The following is a 27,626-nucleotide window of genomic DNA, read 5'->3' as shown; positions in this document are numbered from 1 at the left end:
CAGGGCCCCTCCATGAGGGGCCACCAGCAAATATGTGCTGTCCACAGCCTCTCACTTCTCCTGGGCAGGCAGTGAAGGAGCTACCAAGCACTGATTCCTGGCCTCTGTCATGTAATTTTGAGATAGGGATCGAGTCAGTGGTGAGGAGCCTACAGGGAAGCCTCCGGATGAACAACACAGAGCTGCATAAGCAGGGTCTGCTGCTTTTTGCCGAGATCCTGACTCGGTGAGCAGATTGATGGGGTGTTGGGCCTGTAGGGGCCAGAGTGGAGAAGGAAAGAAGTGTTTGTTCCTGGCTGTGCCCATGATAGGCATTAACTTATTCATTGATCATTTACCATTTCTCAGGCAGCCAGAGGAGATTAAGCTGTTTACAAGCTCAGCCATGTGTAGAGATGCTGGCCGTGCTCTCCAAGAAGCAGTAAGCAGCCCTGTGCTGGAGGTGGCTGCTGAGGCAATGAAGGCCATTTCTGCCTTTCTGAGGTGAGAGACCCAGGCAGACTGAACTTTCCACCTCTGTACGCCCCGTGGGCCCGGTCAAGCCAGGGAAGCTTCCAGGCAGTACTTGTCCTGTAGGTCAGGGAAATTTTCTTCAATTTTTTCTTTCCAATACTCTATTTACTCTTTTGTCTTTCTGGAGCTGCTATTCAAATGTTGGATCTGGACTGGTCCTCTAATTTTCTTTGTTTTCTGACAGTTTTACATATTTTTGTCATTATGCAGTAGTTTCTGGAAAATTTTCTTGACTTATCTTTCAACACTTCTACTGTGTATGTTATTTTTGCTTTCATATTTTTAATTTGGAAGAGTTCTTCCCAATTCCCTACATGTTTTTTTTTTTTTTTTTTTTTAAATTTTTAAAGTAAGCTTTACATCCAATGTGGGGCTGAACCTCATAATCCTGAAATCAAGAATCGCATGTTCCACTGACTGAGCCCGCCAGGTGCCCCACTTGCATGTTTTCAAATAACATTTTATTCTGTTTGTTCCGTGGATGTAATTTTTTAAACATTTCAGTCTTCTGTTTTAGTCCAGAATTTCCCCCTTTTTCCTTTCTACAAATTGTTCTTTCTGCCTGAAATGCTCTTCCTTAAAATCTTTGCACCACTGGCTTCTTCCCATCATTCAGGTCACATTCAGAGCATCTTTCCCTAACTGACCTATTAGACTGTTATAGCACCTACCAAACATTTGAATAGTTCTTGTTTATTCATTCATTTTGTGTCTGTCCCCACTATAATATAATGTCCAAGTGATCAGGGACCATGTCAGTTTGCTCACTACTGTATGCCTCACTCCTGAAAGCGTATGAATGAAAGATGTTCAAAATAGATGATAAGATTAAGTGATCCTAGGGTCAGGATGGTAAAGTATTCCTTAGCAAGATGCCTGATATCTTGAAAAAAAATAATGGAGAAAACTTATATTTATTTATGAAATAATTTTTACTTTATTTCCATGTTTTCTTTTCCAAAAATCTAACAAAGTAATATATTCAAATAATAAAAAATAAAATATTTATTTTTATAATGAAAAAGAACAGTTCCCTCTCCCAGTTTCTAAAGAAAACGAAATGTAACTCATTTTGGTTTTAGTTCTGGTGATTATCTCCCTGCACCTAAACAATGTGCTTATAATGCTGTCACTTTATCAATTTAGGACATTATTCATTGAGTCACCCATAAGAAAGACCAAGATTTAGATCCTATTATTTTGTCTTCTCTACATTTCTTTGGCATTTTTGCTAATTAATATTTAATGTCTTCAAATCTTTAAATGGTATACTTAAAACTTGTATTTCTTGTTCCCTCAACTTCAAGTAGTATCTTTGACTCCCTCCTTGATTAGCTGAGTATATTAGCATCCAACTTTTCCTTTCTCCTCCCCACCTTCTCCTTTTCAGTGTTAGTCAGCTGTACCTTTAATTTTACATGGTAAAGGTTGTTAACATTTATAGTCTCTTCTGTAACCTTATTTAAGTCTTTGTGATTTGATTGTAGGTGGGGTCTAAAAATGGAAACATAGGGGCGCCTGGGTGGCTCAGTGGGTTAAGCCGCTGCCTTCAGCTCAGGTCATGATCTCAGCGTCCTGGGATCGAGTCCCGCATCGGGCTCTCTGCTCAGCAGGGAGCCTGCTTGCCTCTCTCTCTCTTCCTCTCTCTGCCTGCCTCTCTGTCTACTTGTGATCTCTCTCTGTCAAATAAATAAATAAAAAAAATCTTTTAAAATAAAAAAAAAAAAAAAAAAAAAAAAAAAAAAAAAAATAAAAATGGAAACATAAAATAACATTTATATTACAATGACTTCATCTGTCTCTTTTCCCCCTCTTCCCCCCCATCTGAATCTCTGAATCAGGGGGCATGAATCCCAGTGAGGGGGAGATGAGTTAACTGACAGGGTATCAAAGGCACAGAGGCAGAGCAGTGTCAGTTAGAGGTGCCCAGGTAGAACTGGAAGTCTCCCAGGAGGCCAGTGCTTGGGGGACTGGTAGCACCTTTGAGGCAGGAGGTGGGTGATGTTTGAGCTGTGCTAAGAGGGATGAGAGAGATTTAGGTTTGTGAGTGGGAAAGTGTAGGGATCACTTAGGGTACAGTAGCTAGTCTGGCCAGCAGGTTGTGTGAAGGAGAGTAATACATGAAGAAGCTGGGAAAGCAGGTTGGGTCAGAATTGTGGAGAGTGCTAAGTAGATTAATCTTTAGATGATTTTATTTTTCATGTTAATTTCCTAGAATATTTACTGAAGTGGTCCCTCTGAAGTATAGTGGTTCACTGGGTCTCTGGAAAGCCCAACCGGAAGGAGGAACGAGGAATGAGAACTGCTGAAAAGAATTTAAAGAAGGTGGACCCAGGGCTTGACAATCACTGTAGGACAGAAAGTTTAGAGCTTCTAGAAATGAAGAAGGAAAGGGGAAATCAAAGCTTAACTATAATACAGTGAACTGAGTGCCTGTTAGAAGGCTCAACAGATTACTCTCAGTGTTCCAAAAAGGCCCAGAGATGAGGGTTGACATAGGTTTCCCCTTAGTTACTGCAGTGGATTGAATAGCATCCCTCTAAAATTCATGCCCACCTATAACCTGTGAATGTGGCCTTATCTGGAAATAGGGCCGTTGTAGAGACAACTGAATTAAAATGAGGTCATACAGTGTTGGCTGGTAAATCCAAAGACTGGTGCCCTTGTAAGGAGAGGGGGATTTGGACATACAGTGTAATAGACACAGGGAAGATGGCCTTGTGAAGAAGAGGCAGAAAGTGGAATGATGCAGCTCTGAGGCAAGGAATCACAAGGAATGCTGGCAACCACCAGTAGCAATGAGGCATGACAGGATTCTTCCCTAGAGCCTTTAGAGGGAGCCAACACCTTGATTTTAGATTTCTATCTCCCCAAACTACAAGAAAATAAATTTCTGTCGTTTTAAGCCATGTGTTCTGTGATAATTTGTTATAGCATTCCCAGGAAACAAATATAGTGACTTTATACCCTGTCAAGTGGTTATTCATTCATTTAACATCTTTTTACATTTATCGTCAGTTTATAATGCATCTAGTTCTGTTCAGGTAAAATGAAAAGATATAGCTGGGCTGGTCTCTGGCCTCTTGGAGCTCACAGTTAGACTAATCTATGACTCTTGCCTCCCTGAATCCATGGAATATGAAAGTTCAGATGGACCCTAAGTGTTACTTTCCACATTTATGCCACACTCAGAATGATTAAATCTCCAAAACTAGTTTCTAGTCTTTGCTTATAATTTCTAAGAATGGGGAGCTTGCTCCACCTAGAATTTCCCCTTTACCTCTCTAGAATTTGACTCTTAGGAAGTTCTTCTCTATTCTGAAATAAAGTCTGAGTCCTGATAATATTTCCCTGTTGATCGTGGTTTTCCTTACCAAGGTAATAGCAAATTTGATCTCTCTTCCCCAAGAGAGCTTATTACTAATTTGAGGGTAGTGGCCATTACATGTCTTCATGCACCTTCAATTCTAGATAGTGCTTCTTTCTCCTCCACGAGAAAGCCCTCTGTCTCCTTAATAACACCAGTGATAGTCTCAGCTGTCATTTACAAGGGCTTACTATCTATTCAGCATTGTCATAACTTCTTGGCATACATTATCTAATTTGATCCTTAAAATAATTCTATAAGGAAAGTGCTATTACCTCTCATTTAATAGATGGCAAAACTGAGGGCTAGGGAAAGTGAGGACTATGCACAGCGTCTCGCAGCTAGACAAGTGTTGGAGCAAGGATTTTTATTAGATCAGATCCTAGACCCATGTTCTGATCCATCATGCTGTCTCCCATTGCCTAAGAACATGCAGGTATCTTGGAATCATTTTACCTTACCCTAAGCTTGCCTTTGTCTCTTTGGCTGCAGGAAGGACCATCAGAGTGTCCCACCTGTGCAGTACAGGGAACTGCGGGCCTTGCTTGAAGCCATGCTGAGCCGCTGTGCAGATTTTTCCCAGACCCCGCTGAACAGGAGGCCCCTGGTCAGTACGCTGCATGCAGCCTGTTTCTTCTGGAGATCATGCTATGAGGTGTTTTAAGAAGATAATTCCCTTACCTTTGTATGCCTCTTTATAACTTTTTCTCATGCAAAAACATCTATAATGAGATGTTATTTTTCTCCCCTAATGGCAGAGCTATGAATCTGCTTGATTGCTGTCCTCGTCTTTGCAGATTTGGAAACTGAAGCCATAGGGTTAAATACTTTTTCTCTAAGGTCTGAAACTTGGGAGTGTCTGAGTTTGGATAGTAAATCCCAGGGTGTTTGTACCCAGATCTACTATACTATACCACTTTGTCTTTTATATCATCTAAGCAGTTATGGTAAACATGCTCACAAAATTATTTAAGGCTGGGTTCACTAGAATCTTGCAAAGTATCTGACCAATGTGCAATGTGTTGGAATTGTTGGCTTTTAAGGGCACACCACTTAAAATATCAGAAAGGATATGGGTAATGTGAATGCTGGTTATGTCTTTCAAAATTAACTTTGGAAATTAAGCTTATCAAACCTGATGGGGGTGGGATTTTTGTGTGTTTTGGAGCAACTGATATGGGCATTACAGCCAGTTAAGTTAATGTGCACCAGCTTGTGACAGTTTTCTGCATATAATAGAACAGAGCCAGTCCTGTGGTTCACAGGGAGACAGATAGCTAATATTCCCCCTGCTGCCATTTTTTAAAGAGCTATTAGATAACTAGATTTGTGAGAATATAACCAAGATCCCCTGGAAAGTGTTAGGTGTATGGGAATGCCAGACTCCAGCGGGGAAGGAAGAGGTCTGTGGTCTTCCAAGCACAGTTTGGGACACAGAGTAGGTACTTGACTAATAGATGCTCCTCTCTCCTTCTCACTTCAGGGCCATGCCTCCAGCAGAGATTCAGAGAAGTCCATTCTTCGAAGGGGAAAGTTCCTTCTGAGCACTCTGGAGGGATTTAGAAATGCCTGCAGGTGAGGGACTGACCTTCTGTGGTCTGAGGCAGTATTATGGGGGGTGGAGGTGGAGAAGAATCAGACTGAGGATGAAGTTCTAGAAGCAACACTTGATTTCTTTCTTATTTTTTTTTTAAAGATTTTATTTATTTATTTGACAGAGATCACAAGTAGGCATAGAGGCAGGCAGAGAGAGAGAGGAGGAAGCAGGCTCCCTGCTGAGCAGAGAGCCCGATGTGGGACACGATCCCAGGACCCTGAGATCATGACCCGAGCCGAAGGCAGCGGCTCAACCAACTGAGCCACCCAGGCGCCCGATTTCTTTCTTATTTTTTTTTAAGATTTTATTTATTTATTTGACAGACAGAGATCTACAAGTAGGCAGAGAGGCAGGGGGAGAGAGAGAGAAGGAAGCAGGCTCCCCGCTGAGCAGAGCACCCGATGCAGGGCTCAATCCCAGAACCCTGGGATCATGACCCAAGCCGAAGACAGAGGCTTTAACCCACTGAGCCACTCAGGCGCCCTGCAACACTTGATTTCTGATGCTTTGCTGCATAATGAGAGCAGCTTGGCAGGGGCAGAGGTTGGGGATATGTATGTATGTATGTATGTATGTATGTATGTGTGTGTGTGTATGTGTGTGCAGGGGTGTGTAGAGAAGGTTTGAGAAGGAGGAGCTAGAGTAGGAGGTCTCTAAAGATTGCCTCCTGGTGAAGTTTTTTTTTTTTTTTTTTTAAAGATTTTATTTATTTATTTGAGAGAGAAACAGTGAGAGAGAGCATGAGCTAGGAGAAGGTCAGAGAGCGAAGCAGACTTCCCATGGAGCTGGGAGCCTGATGCGGGACTCGATCCCGGGACTCCGGGATCATGACCTGAGCCGAAGGCAGTCGTCCAACCAACTGAGCCACCCAGGCGTCCCCTGGTGAAGTTTTTGTTGCCCTACAATGAGGTTCTGTCTCATTCAGCTTTGTTACTCTTCCCAAATAACTTTGCCCAATAGGGAAACACCTATTTATAAACAAGCTGAATGCTTGTTGGACTAATATAATTTACAGTAACAAGTGTCTGTTGAGTCTACTCTGTGTCAGGCCCGTGGCTAGACAGTGGGAGTAGACAGATAAGGTCAGATTGATTCCTGCCCCCAAGGAGCTTACAGTCTCTTACGGAAGAGGCAGTTTTGTGTATATATGTAGGATTCATTAGGTTGTCACAAATCTGGGGAAGGCTTTCCCGGCAGAGAGACCAGCATCGTAAAGGCAAAGAGATGTGAAATAGCAAGTGGCATGGTGTGTTCAGGGAGGTACATGTGATAGGTCCTGTACTATGAGAGAGGGGGTGGGGAGTACACAGCTGGACGGGTGGCCAAGGACCGGGTGCTCTATCATTGAGGCCTCTTGAATTTTCTCTAAACTGATGATGGGGATACTTTCCCAGAACCCTAAGCTCTGGGAGGATGCCTCTGACCTTTATGTTGCATAGGTAGTAGTTGATACCCTCACATGTTGATTTCTTAGGTTGGCTGTGGAATTCCAGAGTGAGCCTTCAGCCCAGGAGAACCCATTCACAGCTCCCAGTGCTGAGAAGGAAGACACTTTGGAGGACTTCTCAGAATTTCTTCTCACTGCCTGTGACTCCCTTTGTATCCCCATGGTGATGGTAGGTTCCCCTGAGCCACAGATAGCATGAAGTTTGGGTAGGAGAGGGATGTGAGACTGAGTCAGGCCGAGAGACACAAGGTTGTGGGTACTGAACTAGACCTTCTGAGGGTCTTAGTGCTATTGTTCTTCAGACACATTTCCTTTGGTTTTATTTTTTTTTTATTTTTTTAAATATTTTATTTATTTATCAGAGAGAGAGAGCGAGCGAGCACAGGCAGACAGAATGGCAGGCAGAGGCAGAGGGAGAAGCAGGCTCCCTGACGAGCAAGGAGCCTGATGTGGGACTCGATCCCAGGACGCTGGGATCATGACCCGAGCCGAAGGCAGCTGCTTAACCAACTGAGCCACCCAGGCGTCCCTCCTTTGGTTTTAAAAACAAAGTGTAGGGGCACCTGACTGGTTCAGGCAGTGGAGTGTGCAATTCTTGGCCTTGGGGTTATGGGTTCAAGCCCCATATTGGGTGTAGAAATGACTTCAAAAATTTTTTTAATCTTAAAAAAAAAAAAAACCCCACGCCCCCAAACCCCAAAGTGTGGTATTTCATTGTACATTAACAGATGCCTCTCAAGAAAAAGTAGAAAGCAGTAGTAATAGAATAAATAAGCAGTGTTTATGGAGTGATAAATGCTTCGTATTCATTACCTAATTTGGTCATCCTAGTGACTGTGAGATGGGTGCTATAACCACCTCAATTTAAAGATGGGGATTTCGGGGCTCCTGGGTGCCTCAGTGGGTTAAGCCTCTGCCTTCGGCTCAGGTCATGATCCCAGGGTTCTGGGATCAAGCCCCGCATCAGGCTATCTGCTGAGCAGGGAGCCTGCTTCCCTTCCTCTCTCTCTGCCTGCCTCTCTGCCTGCTTATGATCTCTGTCTGTCAAATAAATAAATAAAATCTTTAAAAAAATAAAAAAATAAAGATGGAGATGTCACATTCCAATAGTCATAAAGCAAGTGCACGACAGTGCTGAGATTCGAACCCATGTGTCCTTAGGATCAGTGAAGAACAGTGGTGAGGGTCTGTGATTCAGCCTTCACCAAGGAACACACACGTATTCTGTAAATGAAATTTGGCCACTCTGAAGAGAGACCTGGTCCGAAAGAGCTTCGTTTTGAGCTGACTTGAGATGGAGGTTGTAGGAAGAGCTGGGTCCAGAGTGTCTGACTGCTTGGCTGACTTTGGGTGAGTCCTGTCTTCTTTGAGGTGAGCCTGCAGAGTGCCTTTTAGTCAGGGCACTTCCGTACACCTACTGGGAACAGTAGGTGGCAGCAGGGAGGCATCCTCTGGTTCTGGAGGTGGAGACCTCTTGGAAGAAGCCTTTGAGCCCGCATGCGTGGGTCTTTGGGTGGGTCACGTCAGGAGCCGTGGACTGCCAGCACGTTCTGACTGGCACTCACTAGCAGTAACACTTGGGCAGTTTACGTTGGTTCCTCATCTGCTCTGCCCTTTTCCTATACTTACAAAGTGTTGAGTCAGATCTGGAACTGGATAGACTCTAAATACCACACTTTGGCATTTGGGGGCTTAGGGTATTTTTTTTTTTTAATTTAAAAAATTTTTTTGAAGTAATTGGTAGAATGATATTATTCTTGCTTTCTACTTTTCCATATTTTATACACTTTTCTTTAATGAGCATGTATTACATTTCTAAATAAAAACATTTTTTGTGGAGCTCCTGGGTGGCTCAGTGGGTTAAGCCTCTGCCTTCAGCTCAGGTCATGATCTCGGGGTCCTGGAATCAAGCCCCACATTGGGCTCTCTGCTTGGTGGGGAGCTTGCTTCTCCCTCTCTCTCTCTGCAAGCCTCTCTGCCTGCTTGTGATCTCTCTCTGTCAAATAAATAAATAAAATCTTAAAAAAATTTTTTTTGTTTAAAAACCAAAGGAAATGTATCTATAAGAACCATGTCTCTGAGACCCCATCTTTTACAGGTAGGAGACTGAGACACTGAGAGGGGCAGGGTTAACTAACCCCTGGGCATGAAGTGACTTTGTGCAGAGCTTAATCTGGAACCCAGGTTTGTCTACTCTTAATCCAGAGCTCTGTCTGCTCTATCGGGCTGCCTCATGACTGGAGTATTCACAGAGGTCACATGAAAAATAAATGTGGGGCACCTGGGTGGCTCAGTTGGTTGGGCGACTGCCTTTGGCTCGGGTCATGATCCCGCAGTCCTGGGACTGAGTCCCACATCGGGCTCCCTGCTACGCAGGGAGTCTGCTTTTCTTTCTGACCTCTCTTCTCTCATGCTCTCTCTCTCTTTCTCTTAAATAAATAAATAAAATCTTAAAAAAAAAAAAAAAGGAAAAATAAATGTGAACAAGGTGCCTGGGTGGCTCAGTGCCTCTGCCTTTGGCTCAGGTCATGATCTCCGGGTCCTGGGATCGAGCCCCGCATCAGACTCTCTGCTCAGCGGGGAGCCTGATTTCTCTCTCTGCCTGCCTCTCTGCCTACTTGTGATCTCTGTCTGTCAAATAAATAAATAAAATCTTAAAAAAAATAAATGCGAAGATAGTTTGCAAACTATATGATTATTATTGATGGCTATAGTCATAGAAACTTGGGTGTCAGTGAAGGGTGCCTGGCTGGCTCAGTCAGTAGAGCATGTGGCTCTTGATCTTAGGTCATGAGTTCAAGCCCTATGTTGGGTGTGGAGCCTATTTAAAAAACAAAAAAAGAAAGAAACTTCAGCATCACTCTGCATTATAGTTTAGGAAGTACTTTTTTACACATCAGATCTTATTTGTTTCTGGGAACTAGGTCTTGTTGTTATTACTGTTTTATTCCATTTGGTACAGAGAGATCCAGAGAGGTAATGTGTCTTATACAACTTATAAGTGGTGGATACAATCCTTGGATGCAGGCTTGTGATTTCAGGCTCCCTAGCTTTTCTTGTGCCCTTCAAGTGAAAGGGGTTAGTTTATTGTTGCTAGATTTGATGCCAGTTTTGCTGATGCTTTGTTCTTCAGAGGCTCAATCCTGGTGGGCTGGGTTCTCCCTCCTGGTTCTTTGCAGAGGCACTCAGAGCAGGCCACCCACCCAAACTTGATGGAAGTTTTCCTCTCGATTCTGCACAGTCTCTTTGTCATCGCTCCCCACATGAAGGAGAAGTTCTCCAAGAAGCTCGGTAGGCATCAGGCAAGTGTGGAAGTGGGGAGGGAGGCGGGTGCCAGAGAATTCAAAGAGAGCATAACCTGTGGGCAGGAGGTTTATGTGATCACTCAGAGTCAATATCTATATTCTGCCCAGTGTTGAGTGGAAGGCAATACTATCCAACAACCAAAGGTACTTAAAGTAAATTCTTGGATTTATTGCTATTTCTCTAAGAATATCAAGGAGGTTCCAGTTCCAGTCCCACAACACACGTCTTTCCACGTTGTTCTCCATACTTGATATTCCCTCAGACTTCTCAAGACGTTTAGCATCTCTGATGCCTGAGTGCTGAATGTCAGAAGTACCCCCAGTCATTGTGACACCATAGACTTCCAGATGCCTTCTGGGGGGGACTGGCACTCTGTGTGAAAGCTGCTGTCTAGCTGTACACTGAACTGCTTTCTTATAATTGAACCCCAGTGGTTCTTTTTTTTTTTTTTTAAGATTTTATTTATTTGAGAGAGAGGTAGTAAGAGAGAGCATGAGCAAGGAGAAGGTCAGAGAGAGAAGCAGACTCCCTGTGGAGCTGGGAGCCCGGTGTGGGACTCAATCCTGGGACTCCGGGATCATGACCTGAGCCGAAGGCAGTCGTCCAACCAACTGAGCCACCCAAGCGTCCCAAACCCTAGTGGTTCTTGATTCCTTCAGCCTTTTCCAGGCTTTCTTGCATCTATTAATTTTTTTCTCTCGCCAGTCATTTTTTCCCTCTTAAGTGTAAAGCTTCCTTTCTCACTTGTCCAGTTGTTACCTGAAAATACTTCAATCTGCTGAATAAGCCCAGGAGTCAGAGTTAGAGTCTCCTTTATTTTCCTTAGTATTAGTGATGGTGAGAATGGGAAGGGGGAAACAGCCCAAAGCAGAAAGGGAGTAATAATTAATAACTAATGACAACTAACATTCACTACACTCTTACTATTGTCAGACACTGTTTGTTTGTGTGTTTGGTAGAGATAGAGAGTGAGTGAGAGAGCATAAGCCAGGAGGAGAGGCAGATGCCCTGGATACTGGGGTTTTTTTCCCCTTAAGATTTATTTATTTATTTTAGAGCACAGGTGAACAGGAGGAGGGAACGAAGGGTGGAGGGAGAGGGAGATAGGCAGACTCCCTGCTGAGCAGAGAGCCTGCAGGTCTTGATCCCAGGACCTTGAAATCATGATCTGAGCTGAAATCAAGAGTCGGATGCTCAACTGACTGAGCCACCCAGGAACCCCTGTCACATACTGTTTCAAGTGCTTTATACATATTAATTCATTTAGTTCTCAGAAAAACCCTGGAAAGTTTGTATTATGATTATCTTCATTCTACGAAGGAGCATACTGAAACTCAGAGAGGTTGAATAATTTACCCAAGATTGCCCTAGAAGTGGTGTACCCAGGATTCAAACTCAGGGAATCTGACTCTGGAGCCTGCTTTTTTATTTTTTTTTTTTTTTTTTTTTTTTTTGCTTCCTGAATTTTTATGCAATGCTTGCCTCTTATCATTATCATTTAAGCCTTGCCCTTTTTTTTTTAATATTTTATTTATTTATTTGACAGAGAGAAATCACAAGTAGGCAGAGAGGCAGGCAGAGAGAGAGAGAGGAGGAAGCAGGCTCCCTGCTGAGCAGAGAGCCCGATGTGGGACTCGATCCCAGGACCCCGAGATCATGACCTGAGCCGAAGGCAGCGGCTTAACCCCTGAGCCACCCAGGCGCCCCTAAAGCCTTGCCCTTTCTTCCTGTCACATAGCATATAGTGGAAGGTCTACCACAGAGTAGCAGCCAGGGCTCAGTCATGGAGGGCTTTGTTGGCCATGTGAGAAATTTGGACTTTATCCTAGGAACTTTGAGTTTTAAAAAAGAGGAGTGATAGGCTCAGCTTTCTGTTTTAGAAAGATCCTTTTTGATTTGGTATGAACCATGAGTTAGAGGGATGCGAGACTGGAAAAAATAATTCAGACTCTTGTATTTATTTTTTTTTTAAAGATTTTATTTATTCATTTGTCATAGAGAGAGAAGCGAGAGCAAGCAGAGGCAGACAGAGTGGCAGGCAGAGGCAGAGGGAGAAGCAGGCTCCCTGCCAAACAAGGAGCCTGATGTGGGACTCGATCCCAGGACACTGGGATCATGACCTGAGCTGAAGGCAGCTTCTCAACCAACTGAGCCACCCAGGCATCCCTCAGACTCTTGTATTAACTCAGGTTGATGATAGTGTTGAGGGGTGTGAGACAGTTGGATGTGGGGCAGAAAGGAGAGGGAATAGCTCAGGGTAATAATGCCTTGGCTTGTGGCTGCCATCGAGGTGGATGGTGCTGATTTTTATTGAGAGAAGTCTCACTGGGAGAGGTTTTGATTTGGGAAGGCAGTAGAGGATGTGATCAGTATGGGCCAGGATGATGATGTAATAAATCTAGTTTAAACTGCTTTCTGCTTGTTTCCCACTTCTCCCAAGCTTCCTCATCTTTCATACGACTAACCCTGGAACTGAAGGCCAGATTCCGCAACAGCCTGAGGTATGTCTGCTCTCAGGGAAAATTGGTGGCCAAGGGGCCAGTGTGCTTGACTGGACAAGTGGAAATTTCTGACTGGTTTAGTTATTGGACTGTGAGGGGATTGACACAGTGTCAGAATTGCTCAGCAGCTGGTGGTATGAATCCAACATGCTTCTGTAGCTTTTATTTAGTCTGGTTCTGCTGAGACATTCATTCCATGTGACACGTGGATGGGTACCTGTTACATCAAAACTGGAAAGGCTCTTGGTGATCATTTGTCTAACCCCTCATTTTACAAATGGGGAACTGGAAGCCCTTGAGGGTATGAAAGAAGTGTCCACAGAGTCATGTCCTTGTTGCTGCCAGCCCAGCATTTCCAGAGGAGAAACTCTCTTGTTCAAAATACAGACTTTAGTCTGTCTTGTTAACGTTTGTGCAGTAGCCTTTTCTTCTTCCCATTTATGATTTGCCACCTGTCTCTGCATTTATTTGGCAGATCCCATTTGTTACTGCCTACAACCTGCAAGGTGACCACAGTGTGGTGTTTAGGTCTCCTTGCATATCTCTGAATAGAACACCGACTTTCAGGAGGGGATACAAATACAAGGATCCATCCGGATTCAAAGTCACAATTTTGGATGTTGTAATTAAGGAGATCTTAATTACCTGTCTTGGGTTCAATAGCTTCCTTTCCCCCCTAGTACTCCCAAGCTCTTTCCTGGTCTAGGAGCACTTGTTTTTGTTGCTATGTTTTGTTAAGTCAGAGTTCAGTAGCCTTCCCTGACTTATTTTTTCAACTTTGAATTTTAGTCAATGCCTATGTGTCTACATTATAGCTGTGGCAGCAGGTTCCATATTAATTATTCACAGCTACATCCAGATTTCTTCTTTCAGAGCCATGGTTAGAATTTCATTGGGCTTTGGCACAAGGCAGTGGTGCCCCAGTGTATGGCAAGGATAATGCTGTCCCAGCCAAAGTCACAATGTCCTCTCTTGTTGTCTCTTCCTTTCCACCCTCTAAGTCACTCAGCCCTAAATCAGGTATGTTCCAATTTCCTCTACTGCATGAGCCTCAACCTCCTCTCAGCTCCAGAGAAGACAGGACCACCTTCCCAAGAAGGTAAGATGCTGCGGCTTGACCACTCCTCAGGTCCGTGGTGATCTTTTTACAGTCTGGATACCTTTGTTGATTGGCTGGGTAGTGAGTTAATATCACAATAATTATGACCTCTTGGCTATAAGCTGCCAGAGGAATCACGGAATCATGGAATGGTAGAACTAGAGACTAACGCTTAGGGAGATGAGATAATAGAATTAGAAAACAAAAGAATCCAAGGTTGCTGGACCCTTAGACTCTAAGGGTTGAGGAAGACTCCAGAGCTTATCAAGTCCAGTTCCTCATCCAGGCCATCTCCTCTGTAACATCCCTTACAGCAGAACTTTCGCTCTCTGCTTGTTACCTCCAGAGACTTCTGTTCAAAATACATGAATGGCCTGTTCCATTTCTTTGTTTCTTCATTCATGAAATATTTCTTGAGCATCTACTGTGTGCCAGGCTCTTTCCAGGTGCTGGTGATAGAGTCCCAACATCCTGTCCTCATAGAATGAGAGAGGTAGACAATAAACACATAGATTCAATGTAAAAAATGAATAGGTTCTATGAAAACAATAAAACTGGACAAAAGGATAGAGGATGGTGGAGGTAGAAGATACATGTTGGATATGTGGTCAGGGAAGGCCTCTGTGAGTAGGTGGCATGTTCGCAGAGGTCTGCGTAAGATAAAGAAGGCACATGGAAGAGTCTAGGCCGGAGGAATAGCAGATAGAGGGCTGAGAGCTGAAGTTTTTCCCTCTCCTGAAAGTCACTGAGCTTCTGCTACATGCCAGGGAGGCCTCAGTGCTGCTGTGGATATGGTGATAATTACGACATGTTCTCTGCCCCCATGGAGTTCCTCTATCCTAGACTTCTTTTGGTATAACATAAAACAGTTTAATCATTGTCTTATTCATTCATTCATTCATTCAGCAAATATGATACCTTCTTTGTGGTACTAGCTGTGTTTCCTCTTTTTACATTTATGAAGATGTGTCATGTCCCTCCACTTCCCAAACCTCACTCCTTCTTTTCCTTTTTCTCCAGCACTCTGCTGAGAGAGACCGAATCTCGGGTGAACATTTTCATTCCTTCCAACTGGCTTGGTTCCCAAGTCTCTCACTGTAGCAGCCACTCCTCTCCATGTGGTGTCCTGCTCTTTGCCTGTTAGGTGTGGTCTGACCTTCAGAGACACTAGCACAACCACTTCTGCCATGGTTGACGCCTAAGATTATGTTGGAAGCCACGGCACAGCACCTCTTGTGCTCACTGTGCTAGCCCTACTGCTGCCTACAGCATCCTCTTTTGGGGGAATAGGAGGAGCCCCACATATCTGCCTCCTTAGACAATGAGGCCTTGTCAAATCTGAGTACCAGGAAGAACAGCAGGCCTTACTAACATGCAGACTGCTTCTTTCTTTTATATATCAGGAGAAAGGGTGGGTGGATGTGTGGAACTCTAGCATATTAGTTTCATTTTTACAATAATGATTATAGTGTGCTTTGGTACAAAAATCACTAAACTTAGAATTAGGAGAACTGACCTGGCTCTGCTGTGCATATTCTCCATCCTCATCCTCCACATGGCCCTACGTCCACTGTACTGGCAGGACAGACCCTTCTCTTGACCTCTGACTTGGCCTCCTCCTTTCAGTTTCTTATCCTCCAACTGGTCTCCATCCACCGCTGGAAAGATCTGTCCAAAAATCAAGTCTTACCGTCCTAACACCCCAGCCTTCAGCTGGTGATCCCCAAAGATCAGTCTGTGGGACACTGTCAGCAGTGATGAAGGTTCCTCTGATCCATGGTGAAATGTAAAAAATAAGGGTAATATAGTGAATTTTCTATAAAGTTGACTTTATTCAAGTTTGAGCTCTGAAGTCTTTTTCTTTATACTCCTGGTATTAAAAATACCCTTTCTTTTCTGAAATAGAGATTTCATAGGAGATCTATTCTCAGGATAAAATCTAAATTCTTGACTCAGCATTCAAACTACAAGTTACATCACATCATTTTGGAACTCTCAACACTCCACATCTGTTCATCGCTGGTTTGGTCAGACGGAATTCCTTGCCGCACCTTGAGCATGTCCCCTTAAGCCTCTGAGCCCCTGAACCCCTTTCTTTCCATGCCTAGGATTCTCTGCCCTCACTTTTCTGCCTGATTTCCTCATACCTTCCACAGTTCCCTCCTTTTTGAGCTTGTCCTCCCCACCCCAGGTAGTATGAGTCACGCTTGAATGGGACACTTGATCGCACGTCCTATTAACTGTCTGTCTCATTATCTGTCTTTTCTCAGCCACCAGCTCCGGGAGATAGGGCCTGTGTTTCACAGCCAGGCCCTGTCAATGAATGAATGAATCAGGGATTGTATCCATGTTCTTCCACATGTTTAGTGGAAGAACATCTTTAGTTCATCTTAATATCTTTAGTCTCTCCTGGAAGGTTGAAAGCTTTATAAAGGACTAGGAGACTCTGATTTCCTTTTATCCTGCCTGAACCCTGCTACCCTGTGCAGTACCCTTCATGTAGGCAGGTATTTATGTGCTGATTACCTGCTCTTATGTGTTTTCTGTGTGGCTTTCTCCTGCCCCTTTCCTCTCCAGAACTCTCTGTAGCATCTGCCTTCCTGCAGCAGGGGCTGCCCCAGATAAGCAGCAGGAGCCCTGAAAGCCTCGCCTTCCTGTCAGATCGCCAGTATGTGGAGGGAACTGCTCGCCAGAGACAGTACAGCACCTTGCTCCTCTTCTACCTGGCCTACATCCATGAGGATAGGTCAGTGTTTGATGCCAGTGGCTGGCAGTGGATCCTGGGACCCGCATCTGTAGCCCAGTTTAGTTTGATAAATATTCACAGAGGCATCTACTCCAAGCCTGGTGTTGGGCACTGGGGACACAGAGATAAGTGAGAAATGGGTTTTATTCCTGAGGGGCTCACATATTGGAGGAGGGCTAAGGCAGGTGGGTAGTTACAGTGTAGAGAGAAGAGGCCTAGAGTGCTAATTAGAATTTTTTGGTATCCTTAAAAACTATTGTTTGTGCATAGAAAAAAAAATAGTGGTTTGCTTTGGAAGAATTACTGAACAGAAATTATTTAAAAAAAAAAAAAAAGAATTACTAAACAGGAGGTTCCTGGGTGGCTCAGTGGGTTAAAGCCTCTGCCTTTGACTCAGGTCATGGTCCCAGGGTCCTGGGATCAAGCCCCGAGTTGGGTTCTCTGCTCGGCAGGGAGCCTGCTTCCCTTCCTCTCTCTTTGCCTGCCTCTCTGCCTACTTGTGGTCTCTGTCAAATAAATGAATGGAATCTTTAAGGGAAAAAAAAAAAAAGGATTACTAAACAGGATTGCCTGAGTGGCTCAGTCAGTTAAGTGTCTGCCTTCAGCTCAGGTCATGATCCCAGGGTCTTGGGATTGAGCTCTGGGTCCCTGGGGTAGGCTCCCTGCCCAGTGGGAAACCTGCTTCTCCCTTTCTTTCTGCTCCTCCTCTCCCTCTACCCCTCCTTTCCCCTTTCCTCTTGTACCTCCCCTCACCCCTCTCTTCCCTGCTGTTTGCACTAGCTCTCTCTCTCTCAAATAAATAAGTAAAATCTTTTAAAAATTTACTGTGCAGTTTAAGGGGCTCCAGGGTGGCACAATCCATTAAGCGTCCAACTCTTGGTTTCAGCTCAGGTCATGATCTCAGGGTCCTGAGATAGAGTTCTGCATTGGGCTCTGTGCTAGGCATGGAGCCCTGCTTAAGATTCTCTCTCCCTCTCCCTTTGCCCCCCGCTGCCATCTCTTAAAAAAAACCAAATTACTGTACAATTGATTAAAATTTCAAAATCTAAAGACTGTTCCTTAAGCTTAAAAAATAATTGTATTGAGGTAAAATTCACACAACACAAAATTAATCATTTAAAGTTAACAGTTCAGTAGCATTTAGTATATTTGCAGTTTTGCAGCCACCACCTCTCTTGTTCCAAAACATTTCCATCACTCCAGAATAAAACCTCATACCCATTAAGCATTCACCCCTGTGGGTGAAGATGTCCAGCCTCATGTGTTATTAGTATCCGAGAGTTTAGTTGTTGTTTTTTTTTTTAAGATTCCCCATATAAGTAAGATCATAAAGTATTTTTCTTTCTCTATGACTTATTTCACTTAGCCTAATGCCCTAAGGTCAATCCATGTTGTTATAAATGGCAGGATTCCCCCCTTTTTTTGGCTGAATAGTATTCCACTGTATGTACGTTATCATGCTTTCTTTATCTGTTCATCCACCAGAGGATATGCAGGTTTTTTCCATGTATTGGCCTTAGTAAATAGTGTTGCAGTGAACATTGTGGTGTGGATATCTTTTTGAGTTCAGAAGTAGAATTGCTGGATCATATGGTAGTTCTATTTTTAATTTTTTGAGGAAACTCCTTTCTTTTTTCCATAGTGAGTGCACCAATTTACATTCCTACCAACAGTGCCCATGTGTTCCCATTTCTCTACATCCTTGCCAACACTTGTTTTTTTGTCTTTTTGGTAATTGCCATTTAACAGGTATAAGGTGATACCTCATTGTGGTTTTGATTTTTATTTCCTTGCTGATTAGTGATGTTGAGCATCTTTTCATGTACCTATTGGCCATCTGCATGTTTTCTTTGCAAAAATGTCTATTCAGATCCTCTATGCGTTTTAAAATTGGACTTATTTTTTATTTTATTTTTTGCTATTGAGTTGTATGAGTTCTTTGTATATTAAATTTTTAAAAAGATTTATTTATTTATTTACTTGACAGACAGATTACAAGTAGGCAGAGAGGCAGGCAGAGAGAGAGAGGGGTAAGCAGGCTGCCCGCCAAGCAGAGAGCTCGATGTAGGGCTCAATCCCAGGAACCTGAGATCATGACCTGAGCAGAAGGCAGAGGCTCAACCCACTGAGTCACCCAGGCACCCCTAGATACTAATTTTTATCAGATATATGATTTGCAAAGATTTTTCTCCCATTCAATACGTTGCCTTTTCATTTTGTTGATGGTTTCCTTTGCTTTGCTGACGCTTTTTAGTTTGAAAGAGCCACATTTGTTTATTTTTGGTTGGTAGAAGCTCTAAAATAATCATCCCCCAAACAGATGTCAAGTAGCTTACTACCTATGTTTTCTTGTAGAAATTTTATGGTTTCAGGTCTTAATTCATGTCTTTAATCCATGTTGGTCAGTTTTCATGTATAGTATAAGATAGTGATCCACTTTTATTTATTTATTTTTGCATGTGGCTGTGCAATTTTCCCAACACCATTTATTGAAGAGACTGTACTTTTCCCATTGTATATTTTTGGTACCTTTGTTGTAAATTAATTGACTGTATATGCATGGAGTTATTTCTGGGCTCTCTGTTCTGTTCCATTGGCCTATGTGTCTGTTTTTATGGCAATACCATACTGTTTTGATTATTGCCCATGTGATTCTTTGAATGTTTTTTAAAAAATTCATGTAAATATGCAAGTAAAATAGTTGCCAGCATTAACTACTATTAGGTGCCCTGTGTGAACTTGTCTATGCATCAAGAAACACACATATGCTTCTTTTTTCCCAGTATATAGAATGAGATATTATATAAAGTCTTCAATTGGCCCTTTATTTATTCTTTTAAAAAGATTTTATTTATTTATTTTAAAATATTTTATTTATTTATTTGACAGACAGAGATCACAAGTAGGCAGAGAGGCAGGCAGAGAGAGAGAGGGAAGCAGGCTCCCTGCTGAGCAGAGAGCCCGATTCGGGGGCTCGATCCCAGGCTCCTGGGATCATGACCTGAGCCGAAGGCAGAGGCTTAACCCACTGAGCCACCCAGGGGCCCCTCAATTGGCCCTTTAACCTAACAATAGATCTTGGAGATCTCTTCATGTTAGCTCATGTATTAATACGTCTGCCTCATACTTTTAGTAGCTATACAATGTGTAAATTATACCTATCATCCATTTTATTTATATTTCTTAAATGAACATTTTACTTCGGGGTAGTTATAGATTTATACAAAAGTTGTAAAGAATACAGAGAATTCTTCACTAATTTTCTCCTACTGTTAACATAACTACGGTACATTTATCAAACTAAGACACCAACCTGGTACATTAGTATTTTTTCCCAATTTTTTATTGTGGTAAAATACACAAACATAAAATTTATGTCTTAGCCATTTTTAGTGTACTGTTCAGGGTTACTAAGTGCATTAATATTGTTGGTTTACCATCACCACAATTCATCTCCAGGACTCTTTTCTTCTTGCAGAAGTAAAATTCTGTACCTATTGAGTAACTCTCCATTTCCCCTTACCAGCCCTTGGAAACCACTATGCTACTTTCTGTCCCAATGGTTTTAACTACTCTAAGTGCTTCCTGTAAGTAGAATCACACAGTATATATCTTTCTGTGACTGGCTTATTTCACTTAATGCGTGTCCTCAAGATTCATCTCTCCTATAGCATGTCAGAATTTCCTTCCCTTTTTATGCTGAATAATGCTCTGTTGTATGTATATATCACATTCTGCTTATAGATTTGTCCATCAGTGAACACTCAGATTGCTTCTGCATTTTGGCTTTTGTGAATAATGGTGCTGTGAACTTGGGTGTACAAATATCAGTTTGAGAACCTGTTTTCAGTTCTTCTTTGTATGGACCCAGATTGTTGGAGCATCTGACAGTTCTAGTTGTAATTTTTTGAGGAGATGCCTTGCTCTTTTTCACAGCAGCTGTACTTTTTCACATTCCCACGAATGATGCACAAGGGTTCCAATTCCTCCACATTCTCATCAACTTCTTATTTTCTGCTTTTTGATGGTGGCTATCCTAATGGATGTGAGGTTATAACCTCATAGTTTTGATTTACATTTCCCCAGTGATTAGTGATGTTGAGTATCTTCCCATGTGCTTATTGGACATCTGTATGTCTTCTGTGGGGAAATGTCTGTTCAAATCCTTTGCCCATTTTTGAATCAGCAAGTTTTATTGTTGTTATTGAGTTTTAAGAGTTTTCTATTTACTCTGGATATTAATTTCTCATTAGATACATGATTTGTAAATATTTTCTCCCATTCTGTGGGTTGCCTTTTTACTCTGTTGACAGTATCTTTTTTTTTTTTTAAAGATTTTATTTATTTATTTGACAGAGAGAAATCACAAGTAGATGGAGAGGCAGGCAGAGAGAGAGAGAGAGAGGGGGAAGCAGGCTCCCTGCTGAGCAGAGAGCCCGATGCGGGACTCGATCCCAGGACCCTGAGATCATGACCTGAGCCGAAGGCAGCGGCTTAACCCACTGAGCCACCCAGGCGCCCGACAGTATCTTTTGATACATGGAAGTTAAAAACTTTCATCAGTCAATTTGTCTGTTTTTCGTGTTATTATCTGTGCCTTTCATGTCATATCCAAAAAAATCATTACCAAATCTGATGTTGTGAAGTTTTTGCTTTATGTTTTCTTTCAAGAGTTTTATAGTTTTAGCTCTGGACCCATTTGGGGTCTATATTCTTTTAGATCATGTTAGGTGAGGGGTCACAGTCATTCTTTTGTATATCTAATTTTGCCAGGACCATTTCTTTTTTTTTTTAAAGATTTTTATTTATTTATTTGACAGATATATATGTATAGAGAGAGCACAAGTAGGCAGAGCAGCAGCCAGAGGGAGAGGGAGAAGCAGGCTCCCCACTGAGCAGGGGGTCCAATGTGGGGCTCAATCCCGGACCCTGGGATCATGATCCGAGTTGAAGGCAGCTGCTTAGCCAACTGAGCCACCCAGGCTCCCCGCCTGGACCATTTCTTGAAAAGCCTGTCCTTTCCCCCATTGAATGGTCTTGGCATTCTTGTTGAATTTCACTAATTTTTCATTTACTGTCCCTTTTCTGCTCTAGTACATTATGTTGTGTTTAGTATTACCCAATTTAAAATGTTTAATTTTGTTAAGAACTTAATCTGATAGGTGAGAGATATCCATGGTGGAAAATTGAAAAGATATAATAGGGTATATGCCTTTTGTATTTTACTAAAAAAAGTCATTCCCCTTCTCACCCCTATTACCCTTGCATGTACAAACATAGACGAATCCCTTCCCCAGAAACTAACCCACTGAACATACCAGTTTAATGATAAAGAGGAGTGGACTGTTGGCCAAAAAATGGATTGCTAAACCCCAGAAGTAGCATCCTTCTCTTTAATAGTGCTATTCTACCTGGCAGACGCTTCATCTTCTTTTTTTTTAAGATTTTATTTATTTATTTATTTGACATGCAGAGAGAGAAATCACAAGTAGGCAGAGAGGCAGGCAGAGAGAGGGGGGGAAGCAGGTTCTCCGCTGAGCAGGGAACCCGATGCGGGACTCGATTCCAGGACTCTGAGATCATGACCTGAGTTGAAGGCAGAGGCTTAACCCACTGAGCCACCTAGGCACCCAGACACTTCATCTTCTAGTTGTGAGTGAGGAGTCTCTGGCCCCTAACAGGGATTTGTACAAAGCATAGAATCTTGTGCTATGCGTGTATGTCTAATTTTTGTAAGTATATGTAGCGTGTTCTTTGTGCAAGGTGTCATTAGGCCATTGACAGGTTGGGGCAGAAGGACAGAAGGTAGAGGGAGGATGTGGTAAGACAGGATGTGACAAGGCAGGATAGCCATCTCTGTCTTTTTCACTTAGACTCTCCTTTGTTGACAGGTTTGTCTCAGAGGCAGAATTGTTTGTGGCTGTGCAAAGCTTCCTCCTGTCCCTGCAGGACCAGGGTGAGCGCCCTCCACTGGTGGTCTTCAGAGCCTCCATCTATCTGCTTGCAATCTGCCAGGACAAAGACGGTGCCCTAGATGAGGTATGGACAAAATACTTAGGGCCCTTCCTCTTCCTGCTCCACGCCATACATCAAGGCTCCTTGAGAGACCATGATAATATAGAGAGAGAAGGCAGGTGGCAGAGAGAGAGAGAGAGAGGAAGAGAGGGAGAATCTTGATGGAATGGGGAGTGGGAGGAGGCTGACACATTGAGATTTTAGTGAATTCTCTCAACAGTCCTGAGAGATAAAGATTATTTCCACTTTTTACAGGTAAGAAAATCAAGCCTTAGGTTAAAGTAACTTTCTCTAGGTCACAAATTAATTGATGGGAGAGCCAGGACTCCAATTTAGACTTGATCAACTCCCAGGACACTTATCTTAGTACCACCTCTGGTTTGAGAAGGAGGAGAGCAGTGTGAGGTAGATCTTTCTGTTAACGGTTTACCAAACAAAGTGGGTTTCTGGGACCCAGAACATTGTTAATCAGGCTGATTTTGGATCGCTTTGCTGTATGTATACAAGTTTTCTCTTTCCAGATTCTTTATAAATTCTTATGGATCAAGGACTATATCTGATTGATCTCTAATCTTCCGCCTCTTTCACTGAAGATCGCTTTCTTCCGCCTCTTTCACTGAAGATCGCTTCTCCTCCTTAGAGATGGACACTTCGACCTCAACCTAAGGATACTCTTTCTTCACTGGCTAATGTTTCGCCTCCTTTTTTTAAAGGGTTTTTAAAAATTTATTTAAGCAATCTCTACACCAACATGTGTCTCAAATGCGATCCTGAGATCAAGAGCCACATGCTTCTCCAACCGAGCCAGCAGGGCACCCCATTTTTTTTTATTCCTGTTGGGGCAAACATGATGTAAGCAGACCTGGTTTAATTTGAATGGAAGCAGTAAGTTGTAGTTGAAGTGCATGAGTTTTCAAGTAAGATAGACCTAGATACACAATATTCCACTGTCTCTTTTTTGGAGATATTTAAAGCCATTTGTGATCATTGCCTACTATTAATTCATTAAGGGTTGCAAAAAAATAACACCTTAATTCTGTCATTCAGTCTTTGTTTATTAACTGGCATACTTGCATGAAAGGAAACTTCCTTTATCAACTACTCAGTTACTCTGAATGGTAGATTTTATAGGAAACATAGGTTGAATGTTTGGTTCTTTTAATTACAGTCTACAAGAAATGAACTGATTTTCTAGCATTCTACAAAAGGAACCAAAGAGATTTTTTTTAGTGTCATTATGAATTCATGGATTTAAAAATATTTGATGTGTTTCAATCCACTCTAGTCATTACCCTTCTGAAGCTCCAATTGTCCTATCTTTGATCAGTGGAAGCCTATTCAGGGTAGATCCTGAGTGCTTTTGATACAACCCTAGTACTCTTTGGCAGAGTTTGGGTTTTCTACTATGACAAGATGCTTTAAGCTTGTATATACTTCCTGCTCTTCCATTTGCTTTTGAGCCTACCCCAGTTAGGCTTTCAACTTTACCACATCTCTGGAAATGCACTTATCAAGGTCACCAGTAACAGATACATAAAGCCAGTAATCAATATTTGTCATTATCTTACTTGACCTATCAACAGCATCTGTTTTCTTTGAAACATTGTCTTTATTTGGCATCTAGAATGCTGTGTACTCCTGATTTCCTCCTACCTCTCTGGCGGTTCTGTCTCAGTGTCTTTTGCTGATTTTCTCTTATCTCCCTGACCTCCAAGTGTTGTCATGCCCCAGGGCTCAGCCTTTGATGCTTTTCTTTTCTCTTTAAATTTATTTCTTTAGTGATCTCATATAGTTGTATTTATACAACAATATTGTGTATTGTGTATTATGGCTTGATTCATGGCTGAATTAAAAAAGATGACTCTGGCTTCTAGGACGATAGACCAGAAGGGTACAGGGTGGAAGTGCAGAAGCCAGTTAGGAAGTTACAGCAATAATACGGACAAGAGATAGTAGAGGAGGTGGTGAAGAGTATTAACTTCAGATATATTTTGAAATGGAGCCAATAGAATCTTGGTGGATCAATATGAGTTGTAAGAATAAGAGAGAATAAAAGGATGTTTCCAAAGATTTTGGTTCTGATGGGGGCCAAAGAGTTGTACTGAAATACGAGAGGGAGTGAGCTGGAAAGAGAGAGGGGGTGGTGGTAAAGTGGCGTGCTGGAACTGGGATTATTTTTTTTTTTTTTTTAAGATTTTATTTATTTATTTATTTATTTGACAGAGAGAGAAATCACAGAGAGGCAGGCAGAGAGAGAGGGGGGGGAAGCAGGCTCCCTGCTGAGCAGAGAGCCCGATGCAGGGCTCGATCCCAGGACCCTGAGATCATGACCTGAGCCGAAGGCAGCGGCTTAACCCACTGAGCCACCCAGGTGCCCCTGGAACTGGGATTATTGAGGAGCATGCAGTTCTTGGTAATGACAAAGCCTCGGGGCATGACCATGCAAGGGCATGACTGGCTGAGGTGAGTGGAGGAGATTAGAAGGGAGAAAGAGAATTTAGAGGCCATGTTTTGGGAACTAGCGAGGGGGGAGCAAATATAGCCTTGATTGAGAGATTGTAGGGAAGACAGGTTTTTGGAAGAAGATCAAAGCAACTAGGTGAAGGGAACATTCAAAGAGGCACAGGACAAGGAATTTGCTGATAACTGAGTGAGTTCTGAAGGGCTCTGTGGAAGGGTTTTGGGAACTGGGAATGAGTGGGAAATGGGAATAGAAAAGGGCATGTTTTGAGCCATATGGGATGATCTGGAAGTTCTGGGCTTCCTGAGGTGACTAATGTAAGCAGGAGGAAAGGACATGATAGGAAAAGTCTGATAGTTTCAGGACAAATATTGGTGGTAAGATAGAATTTCAGGACCTCTCTCCATATCTACCAGTGGTGGTGTGGGAACTTCGAAGGAGCCCATAAAACTCTAGGCTTTCCCTCTAGGGTACGAATCCATAAATGACATATAACATGTTTTGCATGTTTAAAAATCATATATAAATATACAAATGGTAATTATAATTACAGCCTGATTTTTAACTCAATTCTGTTTTTCTATTTTTATATATTATTCATTTAGTATTTTTTGTTGTGGTAAAACACCCAAATAAGACTTATCATCTTAACCATTTTTGGTGTACAGTTCAGTGGCATTAAGTACATTAGTTTTAGGCAAGTACCACCACTAGTCATGCCCAGAACTCTTTTCATCTTGTAAAACTGAAACTCTATACCCATTAAATAATAATTCCCCAATATGAATTGACCACTTGACATGTGTCACATGCCATCTGGCCTCCTGTCAGGGTTGGGGTGAATCAAACATGTTCCTTGCTCTCAGCACAGTTGGCAGGAGAAGCAAAAAGGTCCTCTACAGGCAGGTAATAATAGCAATGATTGCTCTCCTGGACCTGGAGGACTGACTGCTCGAGAGGTATGAAAACACACAGAGAAAGAGATTGTATCTGATTATGACATCAGGAGAGGCTTCATTGAGGAGAGAATTAAGATACAAAATGGACAGTTTCCCAGTCTATCCCTTCAAGGAAGAAAGTCAGGTGTAGTGTGCCTTAGCTGAGTCATTTAGGAGACAGACTGGAGAGAAGCTCAAAAGGGAGACTTAAGTCTTTAACAATAATGCTCAAAAATGAAATTAGGAAAACAATTCCATTTATAATAGCATCAAGAAATAAAATACATTGGAATAAATTTAACAAAAGAAATATACTTCTGGCTGCTGGACATTATAAAACATCATTGAAATTAAAGACCTAAACAAATAAAAAGACATCCTGTTTTCATGAATCAGAAGACTTAATAGCCAGTTAAAAGATTAAAAAAAAGTTCAGGGATACAACATACAGCATACTGACTAGAGCTGATGATTCTTTTTTGGGTATTTGGAAATTGCTGGGAAAGTAGAGCTTAAAAGTTCCGAACACAAGGAAAAAGACTTTGTAACTGTGTGAGGTGATGGATGTTAGCCAACCTTGTGATCATTTTATGATATATACATTTATCAAATCATTACATAGTGTACTTTAAACTTACACAATGTTATATAGCAACTATATTTCAATAAAACTGGGGGGAAAAGGGGCGCCTGGGTGGCTCAGTGGGTTAAGCCGCTGCCTTCGGCTCAGGTCATGATCTCAGGGTCCTGGGATCGAGTCCCACATCGGGCTCTCTGCTCAGCGGGGAGCCTGCTTCCCTCTCTCTCTCTCTCTCTCTGCCAGTCTCTCTATCTACCTGTGATCTCTCTCTCTGTCAAATAAATAAATAAATAAAATCTTAAAAAAAAAACAACTGGGGGGGAAAGACTTAATAGTGTTCAAATGGCAATAGTCCCCAAATTGATCTGTAGATTCAACACAGTTCCAATCAAAATCCCAGTTGCCCTTTTCTTCTTTCCTTCCTTCCTAAAATTCATATGGAAATGCAAGGGACCCAAAATAACCAAACAGTCTTGAAAAGAAGAATAAAGTTGAAGAGTTTGCACTCCTTCATTTCAAACTAGAGGCATCAAGGGAGATGCTGGAGACCCAGGACCCAGAGCAGCTCTGAGGTGGTGAAAAATAGCTCTTCAAGTCCACAATAAAAAATGGCCTCCACTAAGACTACATTACAAAAAATGAGAAAGAAACTGAAAAGACTGAAAAATTAGAAGAGGGAGAGCCTGAGAGTTTGTGGTGGATAAAATACTGGACCAATGTGTAGTGAATGGGAAGGTGCAGTATTTCCTGAAGTGGAAGGAATTTATAGACAGTACTTGGAAACCTGAAGGAAAGTTAGATTGTTCTGAGTTAATGGAAGTATTTCTTAGATCTCAAGAAGCTGGTTAAGAAAAAGATGGTACAAGGGGCGCCTGGGTGGCTCAGTTGGTTGGACCACTGCCTTCGGCTCAGGTCATGATCCTGGAGTCCCGGGATCGAGTCCCACATCGGGCTCCCAGCTCCATGGGGAGTCTGCTTCTCCCTCTGACCTTCTCCTCGCTCATGTTCTCTCTCACTGTCTCTCTTTCAAATAAATAAATAAAATCTTAAAAAAAA

At 42.4% G+C, this 27,626-nt stretch overlaps 1 protein-coding gene and 1 pseudogene across 1 annotated transcript in view; both read left to right on the top strand.

The window, feature by feature from the left end:
• MEI1 (meiotic double-stranded break formation protein 1) overlaps positions 1 to 27,626 on the top strand; it is a 79,583-nt gene that overhangs the window by 18,500 nt on the left and 33,457 nt on the right. The window contains exons 10-19 of the mRNA XM_059404581.1: positions 127 to 226; positions 349 to 483; positions 4,373 to 4,487; positions 5,364 to 5,455; positions 6,952 to 7,093; positions 10,104 to 10,215; positions 12,671 to 12,731; positions 13,733 to 13,830; positions 16,408 to 16,576; positions 22,468 to 22,615. Coding sequence (XP_059260564.1) covers positions 127 to 226; positions 349 to 483; positions 4,373 to 4,487; positions 5,364 to 5,455; positions 6,952 to 7,093; positions 10,104 to 10,215; positions 12,671 to 12,731; positions 13,733 to 13,830; positions 16,408 to 16,576; positions 22,468 to 22,615 — 1,172 coding nt within the window. The remainder of the gene's footprint in view (positions 1 to 126; positions 227 to 348; positions 484 to 4,372; positions 4,488 to 5,363; positions 5,456 to 6,951; positions 7,094 to 10,103; positions 10,216 to 12,670; positions 12,732 to 13,732; positions 13,831 to 16,407; positions 16,577 to 22,467; positions 22,616 to 27,626) is intronic.
• LOC132020898 (chromobox protein homolog 3-like) overlaps positions 24,431 to 27,626 on the top strand; it is a 3,568-nt pseudogene continuing 372 nt past the window's right edge.

The sequence above is a fragment of the Mustela nigripes genome, chromosome 6, assembly GCF_022355385.1.
Source record: "Mustela nigripes isolate SB6536 chromosome 6, MUSNIG.SB6536, whole genome shotgun sequence".
NCBI lineage: Eukaryota > Metazoa > Chordata > Mammalia > Carnivora > Mustelidae > Mustela > Mustela nigripes.
The sequence above is the reverse complement of the archived record's forward strand: the minus strand, read 5'-3'. Positions and strand labels throughout refer to the sequence as shown.